At 41.7% G+C, this 20,619-nt stretch overlaps 2 protein-coding genes across 6 annotated transcripts; one reads left to right on the top strand and one right to left on the bottom strand.

The window, feature by feature from the left end:
- The first annotated feature begins 257 nt into the window (after positions 1–257).
- Positions 258–10,533, top strand: LOC121574937 (serine/threonine-protein kinase Nek4). Of its 5 annotated transcripts, none has more exons than XM_045222918.1 (18): positions 258–738; positions 1,091–1,357; positions 1,522–1,719; positions 1,871–1,978; positions 2,066–2,220; positions 2,359–2,497; positions 2,663–3,322; positions 3,434–3,481; positions 3,608–3,745; positions 3,840–4,004; positions 4,193–4,262; positions 4,699–4,817; positions 4,916–5,004; positions 5,107–5,315; positions 5,727–5,860; positions 5,948–6,001; positions 9,860–9,907; positions 10,441–10,533. In XM_045222918.1, exons 1-18 carry the CDS (start codon positions 652–654, stop codon positions 10,447–10,449), a joined length of 2,697 nt encoding a protein of 898 aa, XP_045078853.1. In that variant the 5' UTR covers positions 258–651; the 3' UTR covers positions 10,450–10,533. The 5 variants fall into 5 exon arrangements, with proteins under 5 accessions (XP_045078853.1, XP_045078852.1, XP_045078851.1 ...); XM_045222917.1 differs by having other exon boundaries at positions 259–738; positions 4,196–4,262; positions 4,913–5,004; XM_045222916.1 differs by having other exon boundaries at positions 259–738; positions 4,913–5,004.
- On the bottom strand, positions 7,482–8,907 carry LOC121574938 (signal peptidase complex subunit 1). The gene is made up of 4 exons (XM_041887636.2): positions 8,780–8,907; positions 8,117–8,176; positions 7,938–8,024; positions 7,482–7,701 (listed from the first exon to the last, which is right to left on the bottom strand). Exons 1-4 carry the CDS (start codon positions 8,813–8,815, stop codon positions 7,576–7,578), a joined length of 309 nt encoding a protein of 102 aa, XP_041743570.1. The 5' UTR covers positions 8,816–8,907; the 3' UTR covers positions 7,482–7,575.
- Positions 10,534–20,619: the final 10,086 nt, after the last annotated feature.

Below are 20,619 nucleotides of genomic sequence, written 5' to 3'. Positions count from 1 at the left end.
AGATGACTCATTCTTTTCCATCCCTCTTTCAAATACAAATCCCCATTCATTCATGAGACTGCATGCATGCATCCAACAATGACATTATAGGGACTCGATGTAGGCTATTGAATACAGGTTGGGAGCATGACTATAAACAATACTATTTGTAATTAAGCATTTTCTGAATATCGATGCAATTGCAATAGAAATCCGTGATGTGTGAAAGGCAGACACCATTGAGCTTTAAAAGGATGTGTGAAAGGCACACACACAAAAAAACGTTATGCAATATCCGGGGAACACTTCCATACCACAACAGTAAAAACATATGTGACTGAAACAGCTGTTTGCATGTGAATTCAGAAAATTGTTGTTTCTCTTTTTCGCCCTAGTCGGATAAGGGGGGTGGGGGGGATATTGCGGGTCGGTACACCCGTCCAACAAACGTCTACGTTGATGTGCCAGTTGCCTAGTGACGAAAAAGCTACTGATGATTTCCTGTTTTGAAAATCGGCTTGTTGTTACATTAGCCTGCGCTAAGGAAGTTAGAAATCTGGATCGATTATGTGCAGAAAATGGGAGATATTCACAGGTTTTCTTCAATTAAGTAGCTAGATTATACCCTTTGAATTTGGGGTAACATTTACAAAGATTGGACGATTTGAAGTCATGAATAATTACATGTTTATCAGAGTTGTTGGAAAGGGGAGTTATGGAGAGGTGAATCTGGTGAAACACAAAACAGACCGTAAACAGGTAAGAATACAACAATCCACTTCAAAACATGGTTTCAATAACGTTATAATAGCGTTGTTTGGGCGACTCTGATACATTTCTTCCCTTTCCTGAATCTTAGATATTACAAGTTAGCAAGTAACGTTAGCTAGCTAAACAACCAACTTTGAAAGTGCCTATTCTAAGGGAACTACAAATAAGGTTAGCCATTTAGAAATAAAGAACTGCTGCATTTGTTGTGAACATTCTATCTAGACGCATGTGTGACAAAACTGTCAAGACAGAATGTTCGCCACTAATGCATCTAGACAGAACGTTCGCAGAGTGCAACATGTGGCGCATGTGTCGAACCCATTTCTTCTATTTTTCTTAGTATGTCATAAAGAAGTTGAACTTGACCACGTCCTCGAAACGTGAGCGGCGAGCCGCGGAACAAGAGGCTCAGCTTCTCTCGCAACTACGACACCCAAACATCGTGACTTACAGGGAGTCGTGGGAAGGAGAAGACTGCCAGCTCTACATTGTCATGGGCTTCTGCGAGGGAGGCGACCTCTACCATAGACTCAAGCAACAGAAGGGGGAACTCCTGCCTGAAAGGCAGGTGGTGGAGTGGTTCGTCCAGATAGCTATGGCCCTCCAGGTACATTAAAGTGCATTTAATCAAATCATAGCTGAGATATTGTATACCGATTGATTCAAATGCTGCAACATCTACTCTGCCTCCTGCCATTACCTTTGGCAGAGGCCGAGGCTTAATTACAGGAGAGTTACAGTGACAACATCATGTTCTCTGTTGAATTGTAGTATCTACATGAGAAGCGTATCTTGCACCGGGACCTAAAGACCCAGAATATCTTCCTGACCAAGACTAACATAATTAAAGTAGGAGACCTTGGCATCGCCAGGGTTCTGGAGAATCAGAATGACATGGCCAGCACCTTAATAGGAACACCGTACTACATGAGCCCGGAGCTGTTCTCCAACAAACCCTACAACCACAAGGTACTGTGTGCATACAGTAGATCCATGCTTGAGATCATCATTGTTGAAGCACCAGTTATGTTGAGCCAGAAGGAATCTGAGGTAGATGCTGTTGTGTGCACTAGGCCTATTTGTTTGCACTCGGCTAACTCAAACCTCCTTTTATTCCCAGTCTGACGTGTGGGCGCTGGGCTGCTGTGTGTACGAGATGTCCACCCTGAAACATGCCTTCAATGCCAAGGACATGAACTCACTCGTTTACCGCATTGTAGAAGGAAAGGTCAGTCCCTTACATCTTGGCCAAATGATTAGTCATGATGACAGATTATTTGTCTGCTACTAGATTCATGGATCTATGTATTTCCAGTTACCTCAGATGCCTTGTAAGTACGACCCTCAGCTGGGAGCTCTGATAAAGAGCATGCTGTGTAAGAGACCAGAGGACAGACCTGATGTCAAACTCATCCTACGTCAGCCCTACATCAAACAACAAATCGCCATGTTTTTAGAGGCCACCAAAGAGTAGGTGGCATCATCTGTTGTAGCACCTGGCTAATACCCTCTCTCTCTCTCGTCTATGTATGTTGAACCAATAGTTAGTCAATGAAGTGTGTTGGATTGATCTCATCTTGGATGTCTTGTTTGTTTGATTCACTCCAGGAAAACTGCCAAGTCCAGAAAGAAAGTGGTTGGTGGCAGTAGCAGACCCAATAGTGCAGCATCTGTGGTTTTGTCTCAACCAAGGCCTGAGCGCCCCACTCAATGTCCCCAGCCAGACCCAAACACCAGAGGGAAAAGGGTGAGTTAACAGCTAACAGAACAGTACTAAAATACAGTGGATAAGATCTATATCTTTTTTTATAGAGAGCAGCCATAAAGTAAAAATAATGCTCATCAAGTCCCACAAGTGTCTTGATTTTTTAAATTGCGGTGTGTTTATTCTATTTTTTGTTATCATTCATAGAAGGAAGAGATCAACACACAGGACCACAAAGGACGTAATGGAATCACAGAGGACACCCCACCCCAGACACATCTAACACCCAAATCCCCTACACCAGACATTCTCAACACCACTGGTGCGTCCTTGGCAACCATCAGTAACATTGACATTGATCTCCAGACACAGGAAGAGGAGACAAACGCCCAGAGAGGGGATCCTCCCCAGACCGTGTCCAACGCAAGGGCAGATAATGACGCTCTGTGTGAGAGGCCCATGGAGGAGCGGAAGGGAGGGAAACAGGATCCCTCCCCCCCTCTGCCTCCTCGCAGGCTGCTATCAGGTGTCAGTACCAGGGAAGAGGAGAGGAAGACCGCCAATGGACCTGTAATGCAGGGTGCCCCAAAGCCCAGAGACAGAGTCAGAACCTCTGTAGAGAAAACTGTGAACACGGACGATAAAGATGACACAATGGAGCTACTCAAGGATGTGGTCATTGAGAGCCCAGCTACTGAACGTAGTATATGTCTGGGTGTTTCTACCAGCTTGCCTGAGTTAAGGTCTGCAGGACAACTAAAAGTGGAATCCACTGGACAGACCTTTGTAGTAAATATAGAGAACAAGGATGACACAAGGAATCTTCTCAAGGAGGTTCCTGCACACAAACATACTGCCGTTGTCAGAGTAAGTGCCTGGCTTGTGGATGGGGAATGATACTATCATGTGCTGCACATACGGTATACATTTGGTGAATGAGAGTTGTAGAAGTAAGCCTCTGCGTTATTGTCTTTAAAGGAGAGCTTGGAATCCACAGAAAAGCTATTAGAGCCCCTTCCTCCTGTGGTAAGAACATGGTTTTGCCTGCGTTTGATCATGTATAGTCTACTCTACCAGACTCCAGAGATTATTGACATATCACATAATTTTAGAGGTAATTGACACTGGTTTATGTTTTATCGGTGTATGTAGGCACCCTGTCACGTGGAGCCCCTCCCCCCAGTCCCAGAGCAGGACACGCCCCCTCTGTGTACCCCCTCCTCTGAAACCTCTGTCTCTCACCAACATAGACAAAGGGACAGGGTGCGGATACAGAGTGATCAGGACAAGGTGAGGACAGTGTCAGGAACTTTATCATGGCTTTGGGCTGTCAAACTCTACTTTAGAACCAAAGGCTCCTCATCCCTTGCTTGTTCTTCTACAGTGTAATAAAGTAGCTGGTCCTAGACCTCTACCTCCTCCTCCTGTTAATGCACTGGTAGTGGAGGTGAAGAAGAGAAGCAGGACAAACACAGAGAAGAGGGCCACCATAACAACTTCCTCCACAACCGTTAGCTCCTTCAAGGACAGCAACACTCCACTGCCACAGGTGAGCTCAATAGATTAAACAATTAACAAGGTAGATTGGTGTTACTGCTAGAAAAAACCGCCTTGAGTTCTGGAATGTATATTGCAAAGAAGTGTATTGTGTTGGTCCCACTCATAAGTGCCCCTAATACTATGTATTTACACAGTAGTTACATAGGCAGGTGAAGTTAATAACATCTCTACTGCTAGCAGGAGCGCCTTCTGTCAGCCAGGGAGAGGAGAAGACTGAGGCAGTCCCAGCAGAACCCCAGCCAACCAGGTAAATAATAATTAGGGAGCACTTATATAGTCCTGTTTCACAAGTGTGAGGTGTGAAATGTGTTTTTTGCATATCCCACTCCCCCTGAGACACCCTCGGAGAGTATGGTCACAGCCAGGGGATCAGCCATTATTGACGTCAATCCTGGAGCAATTAGGGTTAATTGCCTTGCTCGAGGGCAGAACGACCTTGTCGGCTTGGGGATTCGATCCAGCAACCTTTCGTTTACTGACCCAATGCTCCTAACCGCCAGGCTACCTGACACCCCTGTTGTACGCCAGGCTACTCCTCCGACCTCTGTTGTCAATATTTCATATGACCATAGGACCAGAAGGAATTAGCAAGGGACATTTTGTCTACTATTGTCTGCCTATTTGAACAATAAAGCGGTAGTTCTGCTTAGTATTGCTCACTGTAGTATTCTTCTTTCCCACAGTTGTCAATGCAGTAAGAAGGGCGTCTTATGATGTTGCCTCTTTACATAATAAGCAGCCAGAGTTCCAGAACTCCACTGTCACTTGCTCTGTGTCTGACATGGGCAAGGAAACCAACAAGGTAAATATAGGTTCATCCCCATTGTCTTACTCTTCCAGTAAGCTAAAAGTTCAAAATATGGCTTCAGTCTATAACAGTGGTGTGTTTTCCTGTAGCAGGACAGGTTTTTGGGGCGCCTGTCAGACGAGGACGAATGCAGCTCCTCCACCAGCTCAACCGATCACTCAGAGGGGGACTGCAAAGAGGGGTAAAACCAATTTATTCTGGCTCTTTGGGAGCAGTACCACCCCACACCCATAGAAGCACATTACCCCCCACATTGTTATTTTCTTCTCTTTTTACATTGCAGAAAGAGTGAATCCAGTGATATGCAGGACCTGGTTCAGATGATGACCCAGACATTGCGAATGGATGGCAAAGATACTGTTAGTGAGCTGGATGGTGTGAGATCTACTCCGCTGACTGAGTTTAAGCTGAACAGGAAGTACAGGGACACCCTGGTGCTGCATGGGAAAGCTAGAGAGGAGCAGGAGTTCCACTTCAGTGAATTATCCACCGGTCAGTCTTAGCCAAAACAGTCTCTCTGAGCTTCCCTAGCACAGGGTTTCCCAAACTTGGTCCTGGGGCCCCCCCTGGGTGCACATTTAGGTTTTTGCCCTAGCACAACACAGCTGATTCAAATAGTCAAAGCTTGATGATGAGTTGGTTATTTAAATCAGATGTGTAGCGCTAGGGAAAAACGTACACCCAGGGGGAGGCCCAGGACCGAGTTTGGGAAACCCTGCCCTAGCAGATTCTATCTGGTGTCTACATACTTGAATGTTTCAATGCAAAATTGCTCTGTCGACATGATCTGGTGACTGGCTTATCAGTGAGGAATCCATTTATTATTTCATAAGAAATAAATGGATTTAAATGGAACATCTGTGAAACGTATGTTTTTTTTGTATTCAATCCACCTCTTACAAGGCACCACATCTGGACCGGCAAAGATCCGCAGAGCCATTGAGCACCTGAAAACAGATGTGGTGAAGGGACTTGGGGTGAAGCTGTTGAACAGAGTCCTGGACATAATGGAGGATGACGATGAGGACAAACGAGAGGTTAGGATTGAAAATGGCATCCATGATACAGAGTCCTTTTAGCTAGACATGGCTGTAATCTGTTTTCTTTTGTCTTTCTCCGCACAGCTGTGTCTTCGGAAGCAGATGGGAGAGGACAAGTACCAGTCATATGCTTTGATGGTGCGGCAGCTAAAATTCTTTGAGGACGTTTCTTTCAAGGGTTAGGATCAGCTAATGAACAATGCATGTACACACAAGCAATGTAATACTTTTTGTATAGACAATCATATCTCCATTTCTATGTACATGTAGACTATTTTTATACCTCACTTTAAATGCAAATTTAGAAAACACATCATCTAATTTTCCATACAGGTTACAATATGCAATGAATGTGAGTCTTCTGTTACTGTGTCTACCTGTCAGATAGGTGGATTATTGTAGTAAAATACTAATAAAATTAGTTAATATTTATAATGCAACAAGAGGTGTACCTATAAATACTACATAGGAAATCCTTAATTTGCTGATTGTATAATATAAGTTGCAGGATGTAGAAGTACTGTAGTGTAGATACACTTACGTTCAAAAGTTTGGGGTCACTTAGAAATGTCCTTGTTTTTTCGAAAATAAAATCAAATTTTTTGTCCATTAAAATAACATCAAATTGATCAGAAATACAGTGTAGACATTGTTAATGTTGTAAATGGCTATTGTAGCTGGAAATGGCAGATTTTTTATGGAATATCTACATAGGCGTACAGAGGCCCATTATCAGCAAACATCAGTTTCAATGTCAACAGTGAAGAGGCGACTCCGAGACGCTGACCTTCTAGGCAGAGTTGCAAAGAAAAAGTCCAGTGTCTCTTCTTTTGCCCATCTTAATCTTTTCTTTTTATTGGCCAGTCTGAGATATGGCTTTTTCTTTGCAACTCTGCCTAGGTCAGCATCCCGGAGTTGCCTCTTCACTGTTGATGTTGAGACTGGTGTTTTGCGCGTACTATTTAATTAAGCTGCCAGTTGAGGACCTGTGAGGCGTCTGTTTCTCAAACTAGACACTAATGTATTTGTCCTCTTGTTCAGTTGTGCACCGGGGCCTCCCACTCCTCTTTCTATTCTGGTTAGAGACAGTTTGCGCTGTTCTGTGAAGGGAGTAATACACAGCGTTGTACGAGATCTTCAGTTTCTTGGCAATTTCTCGCATGGAATAGCCTTCATTTCTCAGAGCAAGAATAGACTGACGAGTTTCAGAAGAAAGTTATTTGTTTCTGGCCATTTTGAGCCTGTAATCGAACCCACAATTGCTGATGCTCCAGATACTCAACTAGTCTCAAGAAGGCCAGTTTTATTGCTTCTTTAATCAGCACAACAGTTTTCAGCTGTGCTAACATAATTGCAAAAGGGTTTTCTAATGATCAATTAGCCTTTTAAAATGATAAACTTGGATTAGCAAACACAAAGTGCCATTGGAACACAGGACTGATGGTTGCTGATAATGGGCCTCTGTTCGCCTATGTAGATATTCCATTAAAAATCAGCCATTTCCAGCTACAATAGCCATTTACAACATTAACAATGTAGTAGCAGAAATTAGCTTATTTGACATGAGACATTCCACCACTGATTCACAATTCACTGTTAACAAAGGCTCCCTTTAAACTTCCTTCAACAGGGATTTATTGTACAGACACACAATTATGGTTACTTTCAGTTACAAAACGTGTCTTGGGTAAACTGGTACAAACATTCATGATCTACTTGTGCTTCTTCTTCTTCAGACTCTCCTGAGGCTTTTGCTGGGTTTCTCCCGTAGTCTCTGGTAGGGCTGGCTGCCAGGAGAGGGGGTTCTGTCTGTACATGGGCCAGGGGGGCAGGGTCAGCTGAGACCGAGAAGGTGGTGGTGAGGGAGAGGAGACATAGGATGAGGGAGAGATGGTGAGGAGATGTAAAATGTAAATCAGAAGAGAGTTAAAAGTTTGGGTCCCGTAAATGCAGATTGGAGTCAACGTGGGTTTGTGGGTGCACTCTTTGCACAAGTGCAACATTTTCTGCTTGGCACAACTGAAACAAAGTAAAATACACATATACAGGGAGGATGGAATGAAACTTAACTCACCAAACAAGACAAAGCGAAACCTCCTAACACTATGTACACAGTCCACCCAAACTGTTCAATGATGAGGCCATACGCGAATCCAATCACCTGGAGGGTAATGCAAGGGGTTAGCCTAGTGTAAAAACTCAACACATACTGAAAAGTCAATTTATATTATGTATGTTTGACAGGCCACTCACCGCTGAGACAAGTATGATTCCTTGAAAGATCTGCTCCGCCAGTTTCTGTCCTTTATAATCCTATAACATCACCAAGCCATTTGCAAAGTTTTATTTTTGAGGAAGGACTGGTAGATGATTGATCACAACTGGAAAACTAATATCTGAAGTGTCAATAATCATAACAAATCAGGAAGGTTCATCCGAAGTGGTGCCTTAAAGAGGGTTGTGAATATTATTATAGCTAAGCTTTGTGATTGGGGATGCATATATACATTTGGTTACAACTACTAGGACAGGTTCATAGAGGTGCCATATGGGCATCTAACTGGCTATCATTTACATTTTAGTAATTTAGCAGACGCTCTTATCCAGAGCGACTTACAGTTAGTGAGTGCATACATTTTCATACTGGCCCCCCGTGGGAAACGAACCCACAACCCTGGCGTTGCAAGCGCCATGCTCTACCAACTGAGTTACAGGGGACTAGCATCCAAACAATTAATATGAAACGGATTTATGGTTGTGATGAATAGCTAGCTAATTATCATAACGTTAGTCTTAACCATGTTCAATATGATTATTGAATCGGTCTAGCTTGATATTTGTAGCAGCTAGCTAATGTTTTTAAATTGGTAGCTATTTGTAACAGTCGGCGAGTTCACAAATCATTCAAACTCTTACCATGTGTGTTGGAATGGAGTTGAATATTGACAACATCTTGCTACGTTGTATAATCAGATGAAAGAAGAAAAATGCATATAATTTGTATGGATAGACTTCCGGTTTCAAAAAGCATACGTAGTATTTCGAAGGACCCCAGACTGTTGATGCATTCAAGCGCATTAGAACTGCGCGAGGCTTGTGCAGGTTCACACAGTTACTACTTCTCGACTTCTTACCAAGTAATCCCACCCATTCGACGACTTAAAAAGATCTAAATACTTATAGAATTCAACGTTAAAGTGATGTTGTGATAGTGAACTCCATTGGAATTCATTATTATCCTACGGTAGACTTTACGATTTAAATACAGGCAAATATGTAGGCAACTATGGCCCTTCAAGGTAACAGGCGACAGACTTGTTGATGTTTATTTATTTTGTTTTATTTAACTAGGCAAGTTAGTTAAGAACAAATTCTTATTTACAATGACGGCCTAGCAAAAGGCCTCCTGCGGGGAAGGGGGCTGGGATAAAAAAAAAAGTAATATAAATATAGGGACCAAACACACATCACGACAAGAGAGACAACACTACATAAAGAGAGACCTAAGACAACAACATAGCCTGGCAGCAACACACGACAACACAGCAAGGTAGCAACCCAACATGAAAACAACATGGTAGCAGCACAAGAAGGTAGAGACAACAATACATCACGCAAAGCAGCCACAACTGCCAGTAAGAGTGTCCATGATTTAGTTTTTGAATGAAGAGATGGAGATAAGACTGTCCAGTTTCAGTGTTGAGTTGGCACTTTGGCTTTTGATGTGAATTGCTTTTGTGTTCTGTGAGTAGAAAGCATGCGTGTTTTTTGTCATTGCTTAACGTTACAGAACATATACTCACGTTTTCCTTTACTCCAGATTGCATGTCTATATTGTTTTAATAAGAAACGATTTGGCTTGGTTTAGAAATCATAGCGGAACCATCGGATTTGTTAATGTGCTTATTTGTGGGACGGTGGTTAAATCACTATATAAATAAACGTTTTCTGTATGGATCATTATAACATTTTGCTTCATTCGTACGTTCTGTGCAGGATAACAAAGGAGAGCAACAGATGACTGCCCGATGTCATTACGGAGAGGTCAGTGGTGTTACTTTGTTACATTCAGTGTTCTTATAATGTTACAACTCAAAACAATTCGAGGAGTTTATTGTTTTGTTTTTGTTGATATAGTCCTCTAATTGGAATGTTCAGTGTTGGCTGAAAGGGGATCCGTGAATGAGTTGCAGGTGCCACACTTTTTATTTTATTTTTTTGCGACTGCCACACTTCTCTTCAGATGTTCTCATCATTTATTTTCCCTGCTGTGTATTTTTCAGTAAATGAGGTCATCCTTGTGCTGCTGGCAGTCGCATTTCTGATCATTGTGCAATGGAATATATTAAATCTCAATGACTTACTTAGAAGAGAGAATTCAGGTAAATGTTCCCCTATGTACTGGAAGAGGGGTTATTCTTCAACACTGTTTTCTTCAAATAACATTTAGGGTGCTGATGGATAATGTGTTTTGTATGCATTGCATTCTGTATTGGGTGTTGTTTTATACCAGTGACTGCATTACAGATCGCCCTGATCTAAACTGAAGTGAATTGAACTGAATGTTCTTCTCACAGATGCAGTAGTGCCAGGTATGATTCTGCCCTTTGAGTCTGAGTTCTCTCCTGAGCTCATACCGGACCCTGTGAGAACTGGAGAGGAGATCCCAGTGATCATTACTGCTGCAGAGGAGATACTGGAAGCTGTGGTGGCTGCCATGAACAGTGGCTACCAGAACAGCAAAGCCAACATCGTGTTCAACATTGTGGATCACCTCAAGTGAATGATTAACGTGTTAACTCTGCCATGGTGTTAATAAAAAGCACAATAGAGACTTGTTTGTTTGAGGCTGAATTATTTTAGCGTTTTTAATGCCCATGTGGTATCTAAGGAATTAATGACTTTGTTAGCTTTGCAAATGGTAATGTGGTATCTAAGGAATTTATGACGTTGTTAGTGTTTGCAAATGGTAGCTTAGAGAATGTTGATTTGGCCTAGGGAGACATCTGGAGAGCAGTTCTATAGGAGTACCCTAAAACAGAGGAAGTCTGTTGTGTGGAGTGATGGGATTGGTCTGTAGGGGAAACCACCCCTATCTTGGTAAAGATTATAAATACTTGGTGAAGACAAAGGAGGTCAGAACAACATATTCTTTTGGGTCCACTGTTCTCCAGATGCTTGCAGGTATCTGTAAATCGACGCTGAAATCCTTTGTTATGAATAAACCTTTATAATCAAAGTACAGTGTCAGCGGATCTCCTTGTCCTCCACAGCATGATTAGCAACATGTTTTCAGACACAACAAAATGGCGACGAGGAACGTTTGGGACGGTCTGCGTCTCTCCAGTGTTCCATTCATGAGCAGAAAAGTGACTCCCGCTCAAGACGCCGGCTCATAAGGTGAGATTTCTCACAATTTTGTGCGCTGGGTCAATTCGTAGGCTTATGTGGGTGTTTCGCTGGAGAGATGTACCGTTTAAAAAACTCGTGTGCATTTTGCTGTTTTGCTGTGGGATAGGAGTCCGTTCTAAATTTCAAATGTGTTTGCGCTGAAAGCAACGCAAACAGGGGGGAGTGTCGATAACTATTGAATAATATAATGAAGTAATAAGGCCAGGGTAAATGTATACAAATTAGGACATTGCGGATCTATGGAAGCCCTCTAAGGAGGCGATCATTAGGATGGGCCGAAAATCCTAAAAGCACATTAGGTGGGTTTAGGTCAGTCCCGGGGACTGGGGATTGTGGTATATACATTCTATTGCAAGTTACCGTTCATCTTATAGTTGACGAAGTATATGTTTGATGTGACCGCTCATTGAATAGCCGCAAACTCGTGGTAGCCTAAATTTAGGAACAATGGAAAATACGGCGCAATGGAGGTAACATGCTACATGCTACCTTAGGGGTCCATAGGAATGGAATAAGCCGCTTAAAACTGTGTATGTATGAAAGAGAGAGAGAGAGAAAAATAATAAAATAAAGACGTCTCTGTTGTGTTTAAACTGTGTGTCGACTCATATTAGGATAAGATTTATGTTAGAGATATATACATATATATGTTTTGGTTGAGGATAGGGGTTTTTGTTTTTATAAGGAAATACGTAAGTTAAGGTAAAAAAATCTTATGAGTCTCCGTTGGTGAGAACGTTAATAGTTGTTAACTATATATGAGCCCCCTGGAAGGACGCTAAGGTTAAAAAACGTATGAGTCTCTATAAAAAGAGAATGTTTACTAACTATTAGAATATCATGAGCCTACAGGGAGGAGGTTTTAATAGTGTATAGAGATGTTTTGTAATAGATAAGGAAATAACTATAAATCCGCAGATTAGGATAAAGGGAAGTTAAGAAACTTCTAAGTAGGATTTGTGTTCAATGTTTTATGTTGGTTTGTGAGCTCTGTTAAGTGTTACTGTTTGTCTATGGGGGGTAAAAGAGAGGAAGTACAGCGGGACTGTCTACTTTCTGTTGTCTAGCTTGGAGAGAGCTGGGAGAGAGCTCCATCCACTCTGAAATCGTATTGGTGAATGTACTATGCATGCGTGTGATTTTATGAGTTTAGAGTTGCGTAGGGCTGACAGAGCGGACAGAGCAGACGGAGACGAATGGGGAGATTTAGACACTAATAGTTTTCTGTTTGTTAAATCGGCTGTTTAACGATGAAATTATTTGATTGAGACCCATTGAATTGATAGATGAGAGATATGTTGACGGATTAAAAATAAAAATAAAAAAATAAAAATAAATGTTATTGAGCTATTTATACTATTCCTGAGTTAAGTTTGCTTATTTCTTAGCGCGAATGTGACTAGAGGAATGTTGAATGGTTGAAATAACTCAGTGAGTGCATAAACTATTACATTATTGTCTGTTTCTTTGTTATTCTGTCATATGAGAGACGATAAGAAGGAGGAGCGAGAGAGACAGAGAGGAATTGCTGACGTGTACATCACGCGACAGAGTCTGCTGCAACAGGATCAAGTCAAACTAAGGCCAGTACTGTTCTATTTACAAAACTTACCTTCCCATACAGGATATTTTGTGTGCCTAGCATATTTGATGTTATGACAATTTGACAGGGACTTGGCAACAGACTGATCAATTGATGTAATTGCATATTGGAATTTTTGTGAATAAGTTGGTTTGATTAGAGTTGTGTTGGAAATCGAGTACTGACATTATTCTGTAAATTAAGGTAATTGGGTGCTTATTAAGCAATTGGTTTGTGAGTGCTGTAGTGTTGCTGGATTATAGGTCTTTCTTTTTTGGATTGCTCTGAAGTTGACTACTTTCCTTTACTTTTCCTGATCGGATGTGGTAAGATTGCCACTAATTAATAACTTGGTAAAATAAAAATCAATAAAAATAATACTTTTTTTTGTTTTTTTAATTCATTATACATTTTTTAATTGATTAATTTTTATTTAATTGTTTAATAAAAAAAATATAAAAAAATATAAAAAATTGGGAGGAAACCATAAGCTATATAGTCTAAAATTATAAAATAATTCACAATAAAGGAATATAAAATAGTTGTTACAATGGGGAAAAGGGACATCAAAACTATGAAAGTAATTACACCTGTTGAATAGTAATCCTTTAGTTAATGGTATTGCAAGGTTATCTGGAAAATGGAATAAACGTTGGCCTGACATTGAACAACCATGGCCAGTGGAAGGGACTCTTAACCCTGACGTCATCAACATAATGAAAGTGCTTCTGTCAATTCATAAGGCAGATCAAAAGAAAGGGAAAAAAAAGGGAACATCGTAAAGAAAAGAGACAAAGAGAGCTGGGTGTTCTTAAGCTGTTTGAAAATGAAGGACAAAAACTGATGAAAGATACCAACGATAAAAGAAACAAAGGTATAAAGAAAATTGTAAAAGCAGTGAAGGTGACAGAAAACCTAATGACAGAAGTCAGTACACCTTTCTCACATACGGATTCAGTAAAAAGACCCCCACCTTATGAGAAAGAAGTAGAGTTTAAGGACGTCTATCCTCAGCTTCCAGTGATCATTCAGGAGGGTGATTATTGCATCAGAGATGAAGATGAACAAATAATAGAGAGAGGACAAGCAGAAACGACCATAAAAATGAATCCAAACTCCAAAAGTAAGAAAAAAACGAGATGTCTGGAAACTAAGGGTGGAGTGAGGTTTAGGAGGATGGAACTTGAAGATGATGATGATGATGATGATCAGAGTGATTCAGAAGAGATCATGGGTGGATATGACCCTGTGATCAGACGGAGGTTGGCCAGAGCGGAAAGAAGGGGTGATGGATGTTTGAAGAAGAAGAATACAAGATATTCCAGTTCTGATGAAAGCAAAGATGAAGACAGCGATAAAGATTCTGAGATTAAAGGTGCTTCATATTCAAGAGTATTTTATCCTACAATGACTAGCACAGAAGAAATAGAAAGAGATATAGACCGATGCGTATCATGCCTGGATAAAGCGAATAATTTAGAAGAAGTAAGAGAACTGGAACAACAACTCGAGAAGCTGAAGATACAGAAGAAAAAACTGCTGAGAAAAGGACCCCAAGAATTGGAGAAAAAGTATACATTAAGGCCAAGGAAAGAGGGCACCAGTAAGAAGATGATGCCAGTGATCATTCGAGGACAAAACCTAGAATATAAGCCTTTGCAAAATACCGATATGTCAGATATACTTGAGAAGCTGCCTACTCTTCAAGATGGAGCCTATCCTTGGATTTCAAAATTGGAAGAAATTACGGTGGGAACACAGTCAGCCATAGGAGACATTAAGATACTTTTGGCTAATCTCCTTGGGATTCCAGATATGGAAGAAATATTTCAGAGAGCTGGACTCAATAGATATGTGGGGACTGCAGTGAACGACCCTGAATTGTTGGCTGCAAGTAGGAATCGTCTGTGGAGAGCACTGAAAGATACGTTTCCAACAAATGTGCATCCTGACAACATTCTGATTTATCCACTAGGACAACAAGAAAATCCGAGAGCCTATGTGTCAAGAGTCCATCAAGTGTGGAGAAATATTACCGGAAATGATCCAGATGTGAGTCAAATTGAGCAGTCAATTTTGAGAGCTAAACTGCAGATGGGACTGCCCTCACCAGTAAGGAGCAAACTGGCAGAGGTGGTTGGACTTGGAAGCATGACAAAAGGCGTTTATACAGATCATATAGCCCATCAAGTGGATCTGTACAGGAAAAAGGAACACAACCAGAAAGAACAGGACCAAGAAACTCTCAGAAAACTCAATCAAATACAACTGGTGGAGAATAAGAAGGAGAAGAAACAAGCTTTGGTTATGCAGAATCAGTGTGCACCAAATCAACAATCACTGCCACAGCTTCAACCGGACCAGTTCCAACCGCAATTGTACCAGCCACCAATAGCGTTACCAGTTGTTTCATATCCACAGCCAGTTTCTGGACAGACACAGAATTGGAGAGGAAGAGGACGAGAAGGCTTAGAAAGAGGAAGAGGAGGAAGATTTAAGCCATACTTCCAGCAATCTCCAGAAGTGTGTTATAGTTGTGGACAGGTTGGTCACTTTGCCCGTGAGTGCAATGGGCCAGGAGGAAACATCAGAGGGAATTTCAGAGGAAGATACAGGGGTCAGTCAAGATCATCTGGAGGACCGGTGAACCCCTATAGGGGCCCGGAGCAAGGATTCTAGGGGTGCCCAGAAGATCCGAAAGGGGGGTGTCAGCTGGTAGCATCAGGACCGGAAAAAGATCCAACAATTGAGGTAAAAATAAACAACCGACCATTGGAATTGATGGCGGATAGCGGAGCTGCTTTTACCTGCGTTCGACCTGAAGATGCTACACATCTCCCTATGTCCAATCAACTCATTAGGACAATCGGATTCGAGGGAGTAAAACAGCTGATTCCTCTTACGGAACCAATTGAGCTCTGCTATAAAAATCAAAAAATTACAATACCCATACTGGTATCAGAACATACACCTATTGCATTGTTGGGAAGAGATGCATTGTGTAAGTTGAACTGTACAATAAGATGTACACCAGACGGCTGTCTGGTAGAAGTGCCAAAGGAAAAGGTTTACCAATTGTTGATGATGACAGAGATGGATTTGTCTACAGTATTCTGTATTGGAAATCTCAGTGAAGATTTTTTGAATCAGGCTAAGATATGGGAGACATTTATTGTGGCAAATATGCCGGATGCGAGAATAATGCTGCCCAATCGAACTCAGGGGAATGGTTGAGTCATCAACCAAAGAAAGTTCAACTCAGCTCATGTTGCATTATTTTAGGACCACAAGGAGCAGCTATGAAGATAAACACAGACGATTATCTGAATAAAGAATTTGAGATTGAGAAGAGTGTGCCACATGTGACCTTGTTGGTTTCGGAAGGCTATGAGCAGAAGCAAATAGGAGAAATTATGACAGAAGCAGAGAAAGCTGTTTTCGTACCGATGAAAGAGAATTTGGCGATTTGGAGGAGTGAAGATCAGCGATTTCTCAAAATAATGATTTCGGCTCAAGGACAAGGAGAGCCACAAGCTGTAAGGATGACACATGAATCTATTTGCAGTGTGCAGATGAATTCAGACCCTATGAAAGAGGAGATGTTGCAACAAGTTCCAGAAGGTTTGTGGTCTCAACACAGTACCGATATTGGACTTGTGAAATCAGCCCAACCTGTGAAAGTTGAACTTCGACCAGGAGCCAGACCTCCTTGGAAGAATCAGTATCCATTGAAAGATGAAGCAATCGAAGGGATTGAACCACAAATTGAAGAACTTTCGAAAGCAGGTGTTTTAAGGACAACAAAAAACCCTCGGAGTAACACGCCTTTGTGGCCTGTGAAAAAACCAGATGAAACTTATCGTGTTGTTCATGATTTGAGAGCAGTGAATGAGGTAGTGACTGACTTTCCAGCAGAAGTGCCAGACCCGCATACCTTGTTAGCCCAAGTTCCTCCTAATGCGACACATTTTACGGTGTTAGACTTATGTGGTGCATTTTTTAGTGTTCCACTTAGTGTAGAAAGTCAGGGTTTATTTGGGTTCACATATAAGGGACAATTCTATGAGTACAGTCGTTTGCCACAGGGGTACAGGCATAGTCCTCATATTTTCAATAAAGTACTGAAGGATGATTTGGTAGGGATAGATCAGATATTGCAAAGCACTGTCATTCAGTACGTAGATTATATAATTATTTGCTCACAAAATAAGGAAACATGTCATAGAGACTCAATTAAATTGCTGCGGGTATTGGCAGAAAAGGGGCATAAGGTTTCACAGAAAAAGCTGCAATATTGCCAGGAGAAGGTTGTTTATTTGGGTCAGAAAATAACGCATGGCCACAGAGACATTTCGGACAGTCAATTGGAAGCTATTCGTAAGGCTCCGAAGCCTAGAACTGTCAGAGAGATTATGACATTTCTTGGTATTGCTGGTTATTCCTCAGCTTGGGTGAGGGCTACTAGTTTGATGGCACCTTTGAGAGCTATGGTTAGGGATACTGGAAGTGGTCAACTCCATAGCAATCTTTCCTGGACACAGGAAGGCCATGTGGCATTTGAAACGATCAAACAGAGGTTGCAGGAGGCACCTGCACTTACACTACCAGATTACTCTAAGAACTTTTTGCTATATGTGTCTACTTCTATTGGAGGTAGATATGCATGTGCAGTTCTTTGTCAGCCGACAGGCACAGGGATGAATCCTCAGCCTATTTCCTACTACTCTACTGCTTATTCAGAAGTAGAATTAGGGTTACCACTGTGCTATAGAGCAATGGTGGGAGTATGTTCAATGTATGACAAAGCATCATCGGTTATGATGGGTTACCCGGTAACAATTCTTACCCATCATAGTCTCAGAAATCTTCTGAACTATGGGAAATATACATTGACTATGCCTAGGCTCAGAGACTATCATAGGCTCTTAGAGCAGGAAGATGTCACCCTAGTGAGGTGTGATACGGTAAATCCAGCCGAGAATTTGCCAACTTTAGAGGATGGTGAGCCACATGATTGTGTCCAAGAAGCAGAGAAATATTCGAGGCTTAGATCAGATTTGCAAGCCTTTCCATTACGTGAGGTAGACCTGGAGTATTGGACTGATGGGTCTTGTTATCGTGTGGGAGATAAATTGTGTGCTGGCTATGCAGTAGTTAAAGCCAAAGGAACTGGATTTGTTGTTGAAAAGGCTGAAGTAATACCACAGCCTGCGTCTGCACAACTTGCTGAACTTGTGGGGCTAACAGAAGCATGTTTGTTAGCAGAAGGAAAGCGAGTGACGATATACACTGATTCAGCATATGCACATAGTGTATGTCATTTGTTTGGGGCAGTATGGAAGGGTCGAGGGTTTAAGAAAATGGATGGTTCTCCGATACAACATCATGCGCATATAATGAAACTGTTGCATGCTATGATGAAGCCTAAAGAGATAGCGATAGCTAAGTGTGCAGCTCATAAAACAGATGTGTCAAAAGTCACACAAGGGAACAAAGCTGCTGATGAAGCTGTAAAAGCCGTCACAGGAGCGGACAAATTGGGAAAAGTTTTTCTGGTCACTCATGGAGTGGACTTGGAAGAAAAAATTACGCTTAAGGATGTGATTTTGATGCAGGAAGCTGCTTCTATTATTGACAAACAGCTGTGGCTAGACCGAGGGGCAGTGAAAGATGCTACTGGTCTTTGGAGAAACCATGAGGGGTTGATAGTAGCGCCTCTAGACCTCTTAGGTCTGATGATTCAGGAAGCACATGGGTTAGCTCATGTTGCAATGGGGGAGGTTAGGAGAAAGATCACAAAGGAGTATGGTTTTTGGGCACCATATTTGCTTGAACAGATTGACTATATAATAGGAAGGTGCACAATCTGTCTGAAAAATAATGTTCGCAGGGGTGTGACGGTTCTTCCTGGTTACATTCCTACACCGAGAGGTCCTATGCGTGAGTTGGTTATTGACTTTGTTGATATGATAAAACCAGTTGACGGGAAAAGATACATGTTGGTGGTTGTAGATAGATTTTCACGATGGCCGGAGGCCTGTCCAACCAAGCGAAAAGATGCTCAGTCGGTTGCCAAGTTCTTGTGTAAAGAAGTCATAAGCAGGTGGGGATTACCCGATCGAATATCCTCAGCTAATGGGAAGGAATTTGTGAATAAATCAGTGAAATTGATGTTGCAAAAATTGGGAATTAAGCAACGCCTTGGAGCAGTTTATCACCCACAAAGTCAAGGGGATTTGTGAAAAAATTAACGGTGTCTTGAAAAATCGCATTGTCAAAATTTGTCAGCATACAGGTCTAAACTGGATAGCGGCGCTTCCTTTAGCATTAATGGTGTGTCGCTCAAGTGAGTTGCGTGATCTACGTATGACACCCCATGAATTGGTAACAGGAAGAAGGATGCCTACGCCTTGTTTGCGAACAAGTGGAAAGGGTCCAAGCTTGGCTCTTTTGGAAGATGAAATGAGAGCGTACGTTACATATATGGCCAATTTTCATAAAAAGTTGTCCACATATGTTTCTGACAGGCAAAGAAAATAAGAGGTGGAGGAGGAGCTTGATGAGAAAAAAAGGAGTACAGTGCAACCTGGGGACAAGGTGTTCGTGAAGGTATTTAGAAGGAAGTGGTATAACGAACGTCGTGAAGGACCATTTGTGTCACGATCGTCTAATGAGGGAGACCAAGGCGCAGCGTTGCGAGTGAACTATTTAACCTGACGTAACCAAACAGAAATTAAATTGGCTCCAAAAACAACCAGCCGACAGCTGACATTCGTGTTTTGGAGTCACCCAACAAACACCCACCAAGAAACAGACCTGGCTCAACATATGAGTCCCAGGGTTTTAAGTTGTTCGTAGTACTGGAACAGCTGTCCAGGTTAAAGGATCTCCATCGTGGTATCATTTGTCACATTGTGTTAAAGCGCCTGGAGAAGAGGTGCCACGCGCAGAGAGAGAGGATGTTGAAGGCTCAAGAGAGAAGGAGGGAGATAGGGGAGAACAGGAAGAAGGAGAGATTGTCAATGTTATGGATAGCATGGATGATAATGTTTACACTTCTGATGATGCCAGAGATGACTCTGCAATGGAGGGAAAGGAAAGGAGATTTGGGGAAATTGATTTTCAATACGTCCCAGAAACAACAGGGAATATTTCAGTGGAATGTGAAGCAGCGGAGATCACCAAGGGCAACTCTGTTACAGGAGAAGCTGGTGATTCGGTTAGACAAAGTAGGCCCAGACCAGTTAGGAGAAAAGTCCGACCAAAACGTTACGAAAACTAGGGTTGAAGTAACTCTGGGACAGTCAGCTCAGCTCCCATGTAAGTGCACGAGAGAGAACAGTGGTGAAGGGAAATTTAGAGTTCAGTGGGAAGATCGATATGGCAGGAGTTTAGATCTGTTAGGAGCAGTTGCATTGAGAAAGTATGCGTTGCTGAATGATAAGAGAAGAATGAAGATTGAGGGTGATTGCAGTATCTATATTTACAATTCCCAGCAGGAAGATCAAGGTGATTATAAATGTATTTTTTATAATCAACAGTTTGAAAGTGAGGGATTAGAGTTGGGACTGAGAGTTAATGTAGTGACACTTGTGGTGATAGATGGAAATACAAGTAAAGACTTCAAAGCTTTGGGGAAAATAGATGAAACAACGACAATGACATCAACACTTCAGCCTATTATAACAACAGTGAGAAGCAATTCAACTCTTTCAACATTGACAGTTATTAAAGCTATAAATATATCACATTTGATTACAAG

Source organism: Coregonus clupeaformis, chromosome 10 (assembly GCF_020615455.1).
Source record: "Coregonus clupeaformis isolate EN_2021a chromosome 10, ASM2061545v1, whole genome shotgun sequence".
NCBI lineage: Eukaryota > Metazoa > Chordata > Actinopteri > Salmoniformes > Salmonidae > Coregonus > Coregonus clupeaformis.
Note: the sequence above shows the minus strand (reverse complement) of the source record. Positions and strands in the feature narration are given on the sequence as shown.